The sequence below is a fragment of the Chiloscyllium punctatum genome, chromosome 26, assembly GCF_047496795.1.
Source record: "Chiloscyllium punctatum isolate Juve2018m chromosome 26, sChiPun1.3, whole genome shotgun sequence".
Lineage (NCBI taxonomy): Eukaryota > Metazoa > Chordata > Chondrichthyes > Orectolobiformes > Hemiscylliidae > Chiloscyllium > Chiloscyllium punctatum.
In genome coordinates this window covers 4,772,738-4,789,631 of record NC_092764.1, presented here as the reverse complement: position 1 = coordinate 4,789,631, position 16,894 = coordinate 4,772,738, and the positions used below count along the sequence as shown (strand labels likewise).

The following is a 16,894-nucleotide window of genomic DNA, read 5'->3' as shown; positions in this document are numbered from 1 at the left end:
AGAAAAATTGTGTTTCTACAATACATTTCCCACACTGCAAAGTTCCCAAATGACCTTGGTGAAAGTATTTTCTATTTTAATCACTGTTCAAATTAAGCAATGCAAATTCCAGCAATAGTCAAATGACACCAAAATTGGAGGTATAGTGGGCAACAAGGAAGATTACCTCAGAGTACAACGGGATCTTGATCAGTTGGGCCAATGGGCTGAGGAATGGCAAATGGAGTTTAATTTAGATAAATGTGAGGTATTGCATATCTGGAAGGCAAATCAGGAAGGACTTACCCACTTAATGGTAAGGTCCTGGGGAGTGTTGCTGAACAAAGAGACCTTGGACTGCATTGTTCATTGTTCCTTGAAAGTGAATCTCTGGTAGATAGGATAGTGAAGAAGGCGTTTGCTATGCTTTCCTGACTCAGGTGACTGTGTGGAGTTTGCACATTCTCCCTGTGTGTACGTGGTTTTCTTCCGGGTGCTCCGGTTTCCTCCCACAGTCCAAAGATGTGCAGGTCAGGTGAATTGGCCATGCTAAATTGCCCGTAATGTTAGGTAAAGAGGTAAATGTAGGGGAATGGGTGCGTTGTGCTCCAGCAGGTCAGTGTGGACTTGTTGGGCCGAAGGGCCTGTTTCCACACTGTAAATAATCTAATCTAATCTTTATTGGTCAGTGCATTGAGTATAGGGGTTGGGATGTCATGTTGCGGTTGTACAGAACATTGGTTGGGCCACTTGGAATTTTGTATGCAATTCTGGTCTCCCTCCTGTCGGGAAAGTTGTTGTGAAACTTGAGAGGGTTCAGAAATGATGTACAAGGATGTTGCCAGGGTTGGGAGATTTGAGCTATAGGGAGAGGCTGAATAGTCTGGGGCTGTTTTCCCTGGAACGGCAGAGGCTGAGGGGTGACATTATCGAGGTTTATAAAATCAAAAGGGCAAGTATAGGATAAATAGGCAAAGTTTTTCCCTCGGATGGGGGAGTCCAGAATTAGAGGGTTAGGGTGAGAGGGGAAAAATTTAAAAGGGACAATAGGGGCACCTTTTTCATGCAGAGATAGTGCGTGTATGGGATGCATTGGCGCCACCTCGTGCTCCCGCGAGGAGGTTGAGCAATTCATCAACTTCACCAACACATTCCACCCTGACCTTAAATTTACCTGGACTATCTCTGACACCTCGCTCCCCTTCCTGGACCTCTCCATCTCCATTAGTGACGACCGACTTGACACTGACATTTTTTACAAACCCACTGACTCCCATAGCTACCTGGATTACACCTCTTCCCACCCTATCTCTTGCAAAAATGCCATCCCGTATTCCCAATTTCTCCGCCTCCGCCATATCTGCTCCCAGGAGGACCAGTTCCACCATAGGACACATCAGATGGCCTCCTTCTTTAGAGACCGCAATTTCCCTTCCCACGTGGTTAAAGATGCCCTCCAACGCATCTCGTCCACATCCCGCACCTCCGCCCTCAGACCCCACCCCTCCAACCGTCACAAGGACAGAACGCCCCTGGTGCTCACCTTCCACCCTACAAACCTTCGCATCAACCAAATCATCCACCGACATTTCCGCCACCTCCAAAAAGACCCCACCACCAGGGATATATTTCCCTCCCCACCCCTTTCTGCCTTCTGCAAAGACCGTTCCCTCCGTGACTACCTGGTCAGGTCCACTCCCCCCTACGACCCACCCTCCCATTCTGGCACTTTCCCCTGCCACCGCAGGAACTGTAAAACCTGTGCTCACACCTCCTCCCTCACCTCTATCCAAGGCCCTAAAGGAGCCTTCCACATCCATCAAAGTTTCACCTGCACATCCACCAATATCATTTATTGTATCCATTGCTCCCGATGCGGTCTCCTCTACATTGGGGAGACTGGGCGCCTCCTAGCAGAGCGCTTTAGGGAACATCTCCGAGACACCCGCACCAATCAACCAAACCGCCCCGTGGCCCAACATTTCAACTCCCCCTCCCACTCTGCCGAGGACATGGAGGTCCTGGGCCTCCTCCACCGCCGCTCCCTCACCACCAGACGCCTGGAGGAAGAACGCCTCATCTTCCGCCTCTGAACACTTCAACCCCAGGGCATCAATGTGGACTTCAACAGCTTCCTCATTTCCCCTTCCCCCACCTCATCCTAGTTTCAAACTTCCACCTCAGTTACTGCCTCCTTGACTTGTCCGACCTGCCTATCTTCTTTTCCACCTATCCACTCCACCCTCTCCTCCTTGACCTATCACCTTCATCTCCTCCCCCACTCACCCATTGTACTCTATGCTACTCTCTCCCCACCCCCACCCTCCTCTAGCTTATCTCTCCATGCTTCAGGCTCACTGCCTTTATTCCTGATGAAGGGCTTTTGCCCGAAACGTTGATTTCGCTGCTCGTTGGATGCTGCCTGAACTGCTGTGCTCTTCCAGCACCACTAATCCAGTATTTGATTTTCAGCATCTGCAGTCATTGTTTTTACCTTGCCTATGTACGTTGTTAAGTTCTCCTTCACTCTACCTATAAGCGTTAATCATTGCCAATCCTTTACCTTACAGTTGGAGAGAGTATCTTCTACTGTATCTTCTTTGTAAACCTTATAAAATTAGTTTCCTGAACCAAGTTCCAAGTTAGAATAAAGACCTTTGGCTTTCTCTGTTAGCCCCTGTTTCCCTTGTCTTGATTTTTAAAAATGTAAATACAAGTTATTGTTGATCCAAATGGTTGCTGCTTGCAGGTATCAAGTGGGGGTTAGGGCTGAGAATGTTGGTTAATCTGTTGAACATGGAATAGCCATATTTTCACACATTGCTTGATCTTCACTGCTTGTAATTAAGTTGGAGTGGATGAATGTTGCCAGCAACAAAACATGTATTGAAAGTGCATGATGCATTTTCTTATGTATCTTTCTTCTCTAAATGATCTCTAGGACCATGAATGGTACGAACAAGCAACAGATGTTCGGACGCAACTGAAATTCTTTGAACATCTGGAGCGACTGGAAAAACAACGGAAGGATGATCAGGAGAGAGAAATTCTATTAAAAGCAGCAAAGGTATGGACTGATCAGTGATGAAACCAAGTTTTCAGTTGGCATCAGTTTAAGCATGAGTTTTCATAGATTTCGAGAGAATGGAGCTAAAACACAAACTGTCCCCCTTTCCTCTCAGTCCCCTTCCTTCCAAAGCAAAGTACATGAAAAGAAGCAGAGTCCATGAGCATGGCTACTAGGTTCTATTTTAGAATTTGGCTCAGGGAAGCCGGGTAGCATGTTGTTGATTACTGGACCATGGTTTCAATTTTCATTTCACAGAACACTGATTAACCACTGGAGTGCAGTAGTGGAATGAGCAACATCTTGTCTATCATAAATTCAGCTTCAGAAAATATAGTTTGTATGTCACTCTAAGTGAACTTTTTTAAATTTTAAGTTCATACGCATGTCTGATTAAGTGGGCAAGAGCCAACTTGGTGACATTGCACATTTGGATATTTGTGCCTGTCCTCCTCCAATTCCCACTTTGCCCAAAATTGAATGTCTCTAACTTCAGGTTTTGTGCCGAAAGCACTGGCGCACTATTCTTGAGTCATCCAGAGTTTCTTTGCAGAATTTGACAGTTCATCTTGCACGTTTGGCATGGACGAGTTGGACCAAAGGGTCTGTTTCCGTGCCGTACATCTCTATGACTCTATGACATCCACTGTTTATCTTCTGTGATCCTGCCATGAGGCACTGCCCTTTGTTTCTGATGTGAAGGTGCCGGTATTGGACTGGGGTGGACCAAATCAGAAGTCACACGACAAGAGGTTATATCCAACAGGTTTATTTGAAATCACAAGCTTTCAGAACTCTGCTCCTTTGTCAGGTAAAGTCACTTCACCTGACAAAGGAGCAACGCTCCGAAAGCTAGTGCTTCCAAATAAACCTGTTGGACTATAACCTGGTATCATACAAATTCTCCCTTTGGTTCTGGTCTATCTTTAGCTTTCTGCGGTAGCTTCCTCTCTGTGACCTGCTTATTACCATTGTTGGAAAGATTCATCATTTGACCCTTTGTTCCTTGCACAGATCCTTGTTGATAACATCTTTAAGTGCAGGTGAAAGTGAGGACTGCAGATGCTGGAGATCAGAATCAAAATTAGAGTGGTGCTGGAAAAGCACAGCAGGTCAGGCAGCATCAGAGAAACAGGAAAATTGAGGTTTCGGGTAGGAGCTCCTCCATCACACTCTTATCTTTAAGTGCAGATCAACTTCCATGTTTAGATCTATGTCTGACTCCCTGTTTCTGTCGTGACCATTGTCAGAGTGGCACTCTGCTGTACAATTCTTTGACTGACATCAAATCATGGAAGGCACAAGCTTATTCCAATTTAATGCTTGTAAAACTGAAGCAACTCTGTATGACCCCTGTCAGAAATGTCACGAAACCCCCACTTCCCTCACCTTTCCACTGTGTCCCAGAAAGGGTGACCTTCTTTCGTCACCTCCTTCACCATCTCCCATCACTCAGCTTTTTATGCTTATTCTCGGGATGTAGATGTAACTGGCAAAGCTAGCATGCATTGCTCATCCTTAGCTGCCCTTCGTGAGCCATTGTCTTAACCAGAAGAATCTGTGTGTTGAGGGTACTCTCCACAGTGATGTCAGGAATGGAGAATTGTCTCTGTGATCCATTGTGAGGGGCATGATTGGATTGAAAACACAAGTAAGCTTTTGTTAAATTTCTATGTGATGAGTTAGGGTACATACCCTAACTGCTAAACCTCTTGCCCACCCCTACAAGTATAAATTTGGAAAAGGAAACTAAAAGTACAAACCAGGGTTACATTCTTGAGCATTGTGTTAACCAATCCTTTGGAGAACTTCGATGTGAGAACTGCAAACTCACCTGGCTGGCTCTTCTGATGTTATTTTGCAGAAACTTAATTCCATTCTTGTGAGCAATAAGCTTACTATATTTTCCTTGCTCATTACAGAAATATTAATAATAAAGCAATGTGCATCTGGCCATAACTGGTCTGGTGTGGTTTTTAACCAATTGAAGTGATCATAAGTTATTTAAAATATGGTGATTCTATGACATATCCTTAATCTTTCAAAAAACGTTTGGTAACACAGGTCGGTTTGAAACTTCATATCCACCTGAATTAACAAGTACAGTCCAATGGCGGTAATAGCAGAGAAACTGCAGTTATGTCTATGTCCTTGATACCTGTATTTTTGCATCAACAAAAGGTTATTTGGGGCATTAGAACCCTGTGCTCTCTCTCAGAGCTTCTATGTTGTAAGTAATCTGAGAATTCAGGATCCTGACAAGGGCAGAGGGAAGCAACAAATTAAATTTTGGAATGAAAACAAAATATTGAGGATACTAGAAATCTAAAATAAACCAGAAACTACTGGATGTGTTCAACATTTCTGGCAGTATCTGTGGAGAAGGAAACAGAGTGAATATATGAAATGTTTACTCTGATTTTCTCTCTGCAAATGCTGCCAGACCTGAGTATTTTAAGTACTTTTCATGTTTAATGTTTGAACGATTTGAATGATTTATTGTCACTTGCATTTTGCAGTGAATAATACAATAAAATACAGTGAAAAGCTTCAACTGTCGCCACAATCTGATGCCATTTTGAAAGTTTTAGAATAAAAAGAGTAAAAAGATACAACTGAAAGAGAGACTGAAATAACTCCACAAAGGCCAGTATCGCATCACCAAATCACCCTTTATTTACCCGTGGAAAGTCCTTGACACTGATCCAGCTCCCTCAGAGACAGCTGTCACAGTGACCAGGATGTCTGACATTCCTCTTGATAGCTGTCTGCCAAATTTAACAAATCTGTCAGCCAGATTAACAGTCCCAATCAGGGAATTTATATTCTATGAGGTGCACCTGGCTGAATTTGCTAAAGTCAATACATCCTTCCCATTCTGAGTCTGAGGATATAGGCCAGTTCTTTTTTTTTGTAGCTCCTCCTGAGGTGTTTTAGCACTGGGCCAGGATCCTCCAACTTCTGCTTCAGATACGAGCAGTGTGTAACATACAGTAACTCTCCTCTTTCGCTTGGAATGTCTTGGAAGACATTCATTCTCCTTTTCTGGTGGCAAAGGCATTGAGGTGGTGATATCTACCTTGTCCATCTCAGATTCTGAGGTATCTTCACTGCTTGATGGGAATGGAGAATCCACGGGTTCTGGAACAATTGGAAAGACAATCAAGGAGCTTGTTTGCGAGTTTGCAGCTTTCATATGGTCTGTGTGCTTGTTCAACACTGTCACCTAACACTTTAAATGTCCCTGGACCTGACCTTGTGTCTCTTACCTGTGCAGGGCCATTCCTGTGGCTCCTACACCAAACTTCCTCCCCTGAAATAACTTCTCTGTCTTGATTAGCAGAATCTTGTGGCTGACATTGGCGTTCCTGATGCCATCTCACCCTCCCCACCCCAGATAAAGGGCTCCTGCCCGAAACATCGATTTTTCTGCTCCTTGGATGCTGCCTGACCTGCTGTGCTTTTCCAGCACCACTCTAATCTTGACTCTAATCTCCAGCATCTGCAGTCCTCACATTCGCCTGGCTGTTTCCTTAAGCCTGGCTTCAAAGTTTGGACTGCTCTTTCTGCCAGTAGATTGGATTATGGATGGTATGGATTTGTATTTATATGATTTGACTTTAGGAAATATTCAAATTCTCTGCTGGTAAATGATCGTCTGTTATTTGCAACCAACATTTCTGGGAGTCCTTGTATTGCAAAAACTGCATGCAGTTTTGTTGTCATCCCCATGTGTGACAATTGAATGATATACATGTCCAGCCATTTTGAGTGGGCGTCCACAATGACCAAGAGTATTCAGCCCATGAAAGGACCTGCTGAGTCAATGTGTAACCGAGTCCAGGGTTTACCTGCCCATTCCCAGGAATGTGGGGGAGCTGCTGGTGGTAATTTCTGTCCTTGTTGACATTCTGGGCACTTCCCCACTGTTGCAACTATATCTGCATCCACTCCTGGCCATCACCAAAATCTTTATTTTGGAAGCCTTCAATGGAGTTCAACTGGTGGCAATCTTTGCTTAGGAAATCACTTTCTCCCCGTAATAATATGATGTCCTTATTCTACAATCTAGTCTCTCTGGGTCCAAAAGAGTTTCAATTCTGGTTCTGACAGCCCTTTGGATCCCCCCATCTCCACCAGCTCTGTCCGTTTTGTCAAGGCTGGATTGTTCTGTGTCCAAAGTCTGATATTGTCAGCTGTGACTAGAAGTGTGTCCAAAAACTTTAAAACCATTACGGACTTTTTAAGTACACCTAACAGGGGTATGTGATCTGTTGTTATTACAAATTAGCATCCATAAATGACTTTATGACTCCAAGTATGATGGCCAAATTTTCCTTCACTCTCTGGGCGTATTTCTGCTCTGCATTAGCCAAAGTCCTGGATGCATATGCTATTGGGCATGCCTCTCTGTTGGGCCACCAATAAGCTAATGCTATCCCGATGTCGTACAGGGTGGCATCACATGTCATTACTAGATATCGTTTGGGATCATAGTTTGCCAACATCTTAGAGGAAGATATCTGTTTCTTAATTTCCACGACAGCTATGACTTGGCTAAGTGACCACTTTGTTTTAAGAGTTGATGCACAGGTACCAGGATGGAGGCCAGGTTATGAGTTAACTTTTCATAATAGTTCACCAGCCCAAGGAAAGGCCTAAGTTCTAGGAGCCAAGGTACTTTTGATCACCCTCATTTTATGTTTCGATGGGCGTAACCCGGTCTGCTCAACTCTGTAGCCCAAGTAGGTCACTTGGGGGTGCCTGGAGCAGACATTTTCCCTTCTAACTCAGGGAACTCAGAGAATTCCTGGCTCCACTGCCAGGCCAGGCCACCACCGTGTCAGGAATCTTGCTCCAGCTATTCTCCACTGACATGTCATCTTACTGGCACCACCATCTTGAAGTATCCACTATTGCTGTTTGACCATCAAGAAGTTGCTGCCATTCTGTGCACGGCCCACTCTCACTGCACTCAATACTGTATTTTGAAAGTTAGGTTTATGTGCTCAACACAACTCTGTCTAACAGCATACTTGTTTGATTATATTCCTGGCTTTCATATTTGTAGAATACTAAAATTTAGGTGGTAAATGAAAGAATGAAGAAGTTATTATTTTTCTCCACTGCTATTTTGATGTACTTGGAGAAATGTAAGCTTTAATTTGCATTTGTGTGTGTCCCAGTGCCCTTGATGCCTTAGATTTTTCTGTTTGCTTGTTTTTGCTAGGTTTTGCTCACTGTGATGCATAAATTGTTTTAAAACTAGCTGTTAAAGCCTATGCTTTTTTTTCTCTCTCTCTCCTTAACTGCTTAGAGTCGCTCCAGGCAAGAGGACCCTGAACATGCGAGGCTAAAGCAGAAAGCAAAGGAGGTAAGGAAAACTTGAGATTGCTATGCTTGATCTTTCTAGGCTTTACTGATTAATTTTTCATGTTCAAGTGCTAGTGTCACACTATAACAATCAGACTTGTAAAAAGTTGTCTTCATTTTTCTTCCCTTTGGCAAAACCCTCCCCCAACCATCACCAACAAATAACGATCATCTCAAGCTAGTTCCAGTCATGTTTGAAGTCATTCATAGAAGGTTAAAACCTTCACAATGGTAACCTTATGGTGTAATACAACATGATTATTCCCAGATTATTTTATTCTGGAATTACTAATTTTGAAGAAGAAATATTTCATTTTGCTTTATATCCTTTTAGACATTTTGGAATGAGAATGTTGTTCTTAAGTTTTGGTCCATGACGACGTTTTTATAGGAATTACTTACAGCTGAGCCTTGGAATGGGATTTGGGTTTGGATTGCTACTTCCACTGTTTGATGTTGATTGCCAAGCTGTTGGGAACATAGGAACAGGAATAGGCCATTCAGCCCCTCGGACTTTCTCCATCATTCAATAAGATCATGGCTGACCTGTGGCCTCATTCCATATGCATATCCCTTGATGCAATTGCATAATAAAAAAATTAGTATCTCAGATTTAAATGTAACAATTGAATTAGCATCGACTGCCATTTGAGGAAAAGAGTTCAAAACCTCCACTACTCTTTGAACATTGAAATGCTTTCTAACATCTCTCCTGAATGGCTGACCCTAATTCTCAGACTGTGCCTCCTGATTCTAGAATCTTCAACCAGTGGAAAAATGTATCTTTATCTACCCAGTCTTTCCTTGTTATCCTAAATACCTTGATTAGATCAGCCTTTCTAAATTCTTGAGAATAAAGGCCTAATTTGTCTGACCTCTCCTTGTAACTTAACCCCTGAAGTCCAGGTATCATCCTTGTAAACCTGTGGCGAAATCCCTCCAAGGACAAATCATGCTTCCTAAAGCGTAGTGCCCAGATCTGCTCATAGTAATATTAAGTAGGGACTGACTTGGGTTCCTCTGCCTGCACCACCACACTTGCTCTCTGGAAGACCAATTCCGCTCCAGAACACCCAAGATGGCTTCCTACTTCAAGGACCACAATTTCCCCTCCCACGTGGTCAACAATGCCCCCCAGCGTATCTCCTCCACTTCCCACACCTTCACCCTTGAACCCCCACCCCTCCAATTGCAACAAGGACAGAAACCCCATTTCCTCATCTTCCATCCTACCAAGCTCCGGATACAACACATCATCTTCTGCCATTTCCACCACCTACAATCAGACCTCACCACCAGAGGTATATTTCCCTCCCACCTCTATCTGTGTTCCACAGAGACCGTTCCCTCTGCGACTCCTTTGTTAAGTCTTCGCCTGTATCCAACCCACCCTCCATTCCCGGCACCTTCATTTGCCACCACAAGAGGTGTAAAACCTGCATCCACACCTCCCTCCTCACCTCAGTCCCAGGCCCCAAAGGATCCTTCCACAACTGGCTGAGATATTCCTGTACCTCTAAACACCTTAACTACTGTGTCTGCTACTCTCGATGTGGTCTTCTCTACACTGGGGAGATGGGACACTAATTTGTGGAACGTTTCAGGGAACATCTCTGAGACACACACACCAATCAACCCCAACACCCTGTGGCTGACCGCTTCAACTCCCACTCCCACTCTGCCAAGGACATGCAAGTCCTGGACCTCCTCCACCATCAAATTCTAGCCACCCGACTCCTGGAGGAAGAACACCTCATCTTCCGCCTTGGGACCCTCCTGCCACACAAGATCAATGTCAATTTCACCAGTTTCCTATCTCCCCGCCTCACACCTTATCCCAGATCCAACCCTCCAAGTTGGCACTGCCCTCTTGAACTGTCTTATCTGTCCATCTTCCTTCCCACCTATCTGCTCCACCCTCCAGTCCGACCTATCACCACCACCCTCCCACCTGCATCTATCTAGTGCATTCCTAGCTACCTTCACCCCAGCCACACCCTATTCCCATTTATCTCTCAGCCCCCTTGGACCCTCCACCCCCACATTCCTGATGAAGTGCTTACGCTCGAAACGTCAACTCCTACTTCTCGGATGTTTCCTGACCGGTTATGCTTTTCTAGCGCCACACCTTCTGACTCAGACTCAGGTTTTGTATAACTGCAGCATTTTATCTGCATCCTTATATTACAGCCCTTTAGACATGAAAGCCAGCATTCCATTGACCTTCTTCTGCACCTATTTGCGGCATGTTAAAGAGCTATGCACCCGAATCTCAATGGATTTCCACTGTATTTGATTTAGTGCCTTCTAAACAAAAAACACCCTGATCTAAATCTTTTCAGTCTGAAATGGATAAGCTTGAACTTGTTTATATTAAGATCCATCTGTCACAGCTTTGCCTAATCACCTAGTTTATCAATATGCTGTTGTAATTATATGCTGTGGCCAACACTGTCTGTTATGCTGCCCAATGTTGTGTCATCAGCAAATTTAAATGTTTGACTTTTCATGCCATTATCGAAGTCGTTAATGAATATTGTGAATAATTAAGTCTCCAACACAGGTCCCTGCAGGATACTACTAGTTCCGTCCTGTCAGTTTGAGTATTTACCCGTTATTCCAAATGTATAGCCTGTACTATCAATGAGAATAAGGACAGCAAATGCACGGGGACACCATCAGCAAACCACCCTCTAAGTGACATATCATCCTAATCAGGATTTATGTCATTGCTTCATAGCTGTCAGTGAAAACCATGGAACTCACTCCATATGACATGGGAGCAGAAGTAGATAATTTGGCTGATTATGGTGGCTCAGCTTTTTAATGAGTTTGCAGCTGATCTGGTAATCCTGAACTCCACTTTCCTGCTTCAAGGACCACAATTTCCCCTCCCACGTGGTCAACAATGCCCTCCAGCGTATCTCCTCCACTTCCCACACCTTCACCCTTGAACCCCCACCCCTCCAATTGCAACAAGGACAGAAACCCCATTTCCTCATCTTCCATCCTACCAAGCTCCGGATACAACACATCATCTTCTGCCATTTCCACCACCTACAATCAGACCTCACCACCAGAGGTATATTTCCCTCCCACCTCTATCTGTGTTCCACAGAGACCGTTCCCTCTGCGACTCCTTTGTTAAGTCTTCGCCTGTATCCAACCCACCCTCCATTCCCGGCACCTTGACTACCCATTGACTACTGTTTAAAAATCTCTTTGTCAGCCTTGAATAATCACACATCATGTTTCTATACACCAATGTGTACAGGCCCAATCTATTGAACCTTCTTTCATAAGAAATCCATTATTCTCTTCTACCTTGAAGACCATGGAAAGTATTTATTCAGCTCCTATGCTATTTCCTCATTTCCCGTTTATTATTTCCATAAACCCATGCTTTAGCAGGTTTATGTTCACATTGGCCTCCCTTTTCCTTTTTTATGGATTTACTGTCTATATTGAGGCTGTCCATACACATATCATTTGCACATTTACCAGATAAGTTATTTTCTCCATATTTTAGGTCATCTTTTGGTTTTCAAAATTTTCCCAATTCCCTGGTTTGAAATTAATTTTTGTCACATTGTATTTTTTCTTCCAATTTACTGCTATCCTTAACTTCACTTGTTAACCATGGTTTGCTTATTTCATTCATAGAATCTTCTTTTTCCAATGGGATTTATTCTTGTTGTGCCTCATGAACAATTTTCTAAAGTGTCTGTCATTCTTTCTCAATCATTTTTGCCGCTAAAAGCCATTCCAAGTTCCAACTAAGTCTGCGCTCATTCTTTTATAATTACCCTTATTGAAGTTTTGCACAGTTGTAGCTCATGATTTTCCCCATACTGAATGCTACATTCTACGATCTTATGGTCATTGTTCTCCAGGGGATCTTTCACTCTGAAATCATTTCTTAAACCTGTCTCATTACACAAGACCAGATCAAAAATTGCCTGATCCTTGGTTGGATTCTTCCTCGTGACTACCGCTGCCAATTTGACTTTCCCAATCTAGCTAAAGATTAAAGCCACTCATGTTAGCATGGTTTCTTTTTTACATGTCCTCATGGCCTCCTGACTCTGCCTCACTATAAAGCTGTACAGTAGGGGACCCTGTAGACAACTCTCACCAGTGTGTTTTTTCCCTGTTTCTTTCTTTCTTCCACCCATATGTTTCCACATTTTCCAGCCCAAGATCAGTTTTTGCAATTGTACTTATTTCACCCCATACCAGCAGTGCTATACCATCACCTGTAGGTGTTCAAGGTTTGTGTAAAGATTTGTCACTCAGGTGCCGGTTGTTGTGGTTATGGTTATGTTCACCGAGCTGGGAAGTTGATTTGCAGACATTTCGTTCCCTGTCTCGGTGACATCTTCAGAGCTTTGGAGCCTCCTGTGAAGTGCTGCTGTACAGTGTCTTTTGGAATTTATTTGGTTATGTTTCTGCTGCTTCCGTTTGGGCAGCTAGAGAATTTCTAGAAGCATGGCACTCAATCACGGACTCCATCAACAAGCACATTAACCTGGACCCAATGTACTGGCCACTACAGTGAACAACTGGAACTGGCAACTGGAAACAGCAGAAACGGAACCTAACAAATTCCAGAAGACATAGTACAGCAGAGCTTCACGGGAGGCTCCAAAGCACTGAAGGTGTCACCTAGACAGGGAACAAAACATCTGCAAATCAACATCCTACCTCAGTGAGCATACCCACAACCACAATACCATCACCCTTTCTTCTTGCTCATCCTTTTAAGAAGTCACATACTCTTGAATATTTAGTTCTCAGCTATGATTTTCTTGTCACCATTTTGCCACCATTTTGGCTATAAGTTCATCCTCATTAATTTCTAGTTGCGCCCTTAGTTAATTTATTTAGTTCTGAATACTATGTGCATTTAAATAAAGAGCTTTTAATTTTGCCTTTTTACCATTTCTTTTCCCCCTTTGACCTGATTTGCTGTTATTTTTCGATGTTCAAACACTCTGTGCCTTCCAGTCAATCCTAGACATTGTTATTTAAATACTTGCCTTTTAATGCTGCCATATCGTTTTGCTTTGTAAGCCTTTATTTCCTAACCCCTCCCTTCCATTTAGTTTAAAGCTCTCTCTACAGCACTTTGCTCTCCAGCCAACCTTGGAAGTTTTGCTTGTTAATTTAGCTACAAACTGTTCAAATCTTTCTGTAGAACCTTCTTTCTAGTCCAAGCAATGTTGTTTGGACCACTGTGGGCAGTGACAGCTGAATCCCTCTCCTCCCACTCCTAACTTGTATCAATTGTTTGTTAATTCCCTTTTAAATCCTGATTGATTCAACTACCATAGTTACATGCTAAATATTGAGTAATACTTAGCCTAAAAATGATCTTGACCACAATAAATTTATCACAGATGGTTGTAGCTGAAGAGGGATTGTGGGAGTAAAATCCACAAAGGTTTTCCAAATTTTTTTAGGCAACCTGATATGAGAAACATTTCTTTGACAAAAGACTGGGGAACCAGTGAAATGTGGTAAAGCTGGCTCCTGCAGTGACCACTGCTGTTGGTGCTGAGACTCAGTCTGAAACTTCTACTTTGTTCAAGAGTTTGAACATTAGTCTTCAATGTCTTAAAAGAGGATGTACAAAGTTAAAAATCTCACAACACCAGGTTATAGTCCAACAGGTTTATGTGGAAGTACCTGGTGTTGGACTGGTGTTGTGTGATTTTTAACTTTGTGCACCCTGAGTCCATCAATGGCATCTCCAAATCATGACTCCCATTAAAGAGGACGGCCTTTTCTTTCCTGAGTGATGGCTCAAAATTAATTTGCTGCATTGCCTTGCAAGCCTGTCTCAAGCATCGGGCAGCCTTCAATGATCATTCTTCAAATGTGGCCCTTAGCAAGCACAACTGTTTTAATAAAATAAACAAGGGCAGAACTTATGTAATTAAAAGTAGGGCCTTGGGTAGTGTTTTAGAACATAGAGACCTAGGGGCTCAGGTCCACAATTCTTTAGAGTTTGCATCACATATGAACAGGGTGGTTCAGAAGGCATTTAGCATGCTTGCCTTCATTGCTCAGACCTTTGAGTAGAGGAGTTGATATGTCATTTTGAGGTTGTACGGGATATTAGTGAGTTCTCTTCTGGAGTAATGTGCCCAGTTCTGGTTTTCCTGTTATAGGAAGGATGTTATTAAATTGGAGAGAGTTCAAAAAATATTTACCTGGATATCGGTAGGAATGGAGGCTTTGAGTTATAAAAATAGACTGAATAGGCTTGGACGTTTTTCACTGGAGTGTAGGAGATTGAGGGTTGACTTTACAGAGGTTTATAACATCACGGTAGGTCTAGATAAAGTGAATGATAGGTGTCTTTTCTCGAGAATGGGGGATTTCAGGACTAGGAGCCATATTTTTAAGGTGAGAGGAGAAAAATGTGAAAAAGACATGGGGCAACCTTTTTACACAGAAAGTGCTTCGTGTGTGGAATGAACTTCCAGAGGAAGTGGTGGATGTGGGTACAGTTACAATGTTTAAAAGAAATTTGTATAAGTTCATGAATAAGAAATATTTGGAGTGATTTTGGCCAAGTGCACGCAGGTGGGACTAGTTTAGTTTGGGATTATGGTCGGCATGGACTGGTTGGACCAAAGGGCTTGTTTCCGTGTTACATGAGTCTATAACTGGTTGTTCAAAGGAACAGGAGGAGACCATTCAGTCACTTGAGCAGTTATGTTATGATTGAAATGCATATCACCTCCATTTATCCCTTTTTTCATAATTTTTAATATTCTTGCTGAACAATCTAGTAACTCACTTTTTAAATGCTAGTTGACTTGCAGCTTGAGCATAGTTCTTTGTTAGAAAATAACTGGCTGAAGAACTATTTCCTGACATCACATTTTAGCATTGTTTCTTTGTTCTGGTCTCTTCTAACTCTGTTTCCTCTACATATTTATGCATTTAGGTGTTACTGACAAAACCATAACATTTATTAAACAAAAAAACCCAAAGAACTGTGGATGCTGTAAATCAGAAATTGCTGGGTAAACAGCAGGTCAGGCAGCATCTGGAGAAAGAAAACAGAATTAATGTTTCAGAATCCAGTAATCCTTCTTCAGAACTGATTGTAGCAATATCGTAACATAGCATTTATAGCCCACCCCAGTTAAATCTCTTAATCATCTAAAAGACCTTGTCTAGATCAACCCCTAATCTTCTGTATTGAAAAGAACAAGAGCCAAGTGATTTGCCCATTGTCATTCTGGTGAATCTATGCTGCCACCCACCATGCAAAAATGCTCAAAACTGAGAGCATGCAAAACTCTGTACAGCAGTCGTATAATCTCCCTTGGAGACCAGGCCTATAAGCCAACATTCCATTGGTATGCATGTAATTTTTTCAGGAGAATGTGCCTAAAAGCCAATATTCCTGATGAAGAACTTATGTTTAAAACGTTGATTCTGCTGCTTCTTGGATGCTGCCTGAGCTGCTGTGTTTTCCAGCACCACACTCTCGACATTATTTTGTTCAGCCATGTTATGCAGCTGAGGTGAGCTTGCTGTTACATACTGCAGTTTGATGCTTGACTCAAATCTCTTGTCAGATCTGAAACTATTCTGGCCAGGGTAACTCCACAGTCATCAGGAGCAGAAACTCTTGGAGCTACACCCCCACTCTTGCCATAACAGTGGCACTGAGGACACTGTCTGTATGCTATGACTGCCTAACAGGAATTGTACCTGGATATGTCTGATGTGGGCTTCCTTGGATGCACACAGCACAGTTTCAAATCTGCCTTCTAATGGAAACTGACTAGGAATTTAGCATTAGCTACTAATCCAAGGGCCTGTGATCCGAAGATGTGCGTTCAAACTTCATCACAGCCTCTAGGCAGCTTAAATTCAATTCATTTATAAATCTGAAATAAAAGGCTAGCCTTGGTAGTGGTGGCCATCATTGTTGTAAAATCCAATCTGGTTCATGAATGTTGTTTTGGGAGGGAACCTTTTTTTATTCAGTCACAGGATGAGGGCGTCACTGATTAGGCCAGCATTTAGTGCCCATCTCTAATTGCCCAGAGGGAAGTTAAGAGTCAACAACATTGCTATGGGTCTGGAGTCACTTGTAGGCCAGACCAGGTAAGGCTGGCAGTTTCGTTCCCTAAAGGGCATCAGTCATATGTTTGATTCCAGGATCATAACAATGTTGTGCATTCTAAACTGCGATCTAAAATAGCTGAGCAAGCTAATCAAACTGAACAGGCCATTCAGTGTTGGTCTCAAAGCAACCTACTGCAAAGTCTTCATTGTTGTTGCATCACAACTCTGAAGCATCCTAACACCTTTACCCTGCAAATTAGAGTGAATCAAGGAGAATTACTGACCCTGCCCTCACCATGACCACCACTTGCTGCAGCATTCACGTGCAAGGCTGGTCACTTTGCATTAAGTGTTGAACTCATGTTTGGTTCCATAACGATG

At 43.0% G+C, this 16,894-nt stretch overlaps 1 protein-coding gene across 5 annotated transcripts in view; it reads left to right on the top strand.

The window, feature by feature from the left end:
- LOC140496258 (transcription initiation factor TFIID subunit 4-like) overlaps positions 1-16,894 on the top strand; it is a 349,124-nt gene that overhangs the window by 168,677 nt on the left and 163,553 nt on the right. For all 5 annotated transcript variants that reach the window (XM_072595792.1, XM_072595791.1, XM_072595790.1 and 2 more), the window contains exons 13-14: positions 2,921-3,046; positions 8,364-8,420. In XM_072595792.1, the coding sequence (XP_072451893.1) occupies positions 2,921-3,046; positions 8,364-8,420 (183 nt within the window). The remainder of the gene's footprint in view (positions 1-2,920; positions 3,047-8,363; positions 8,421-16,894) is intronic.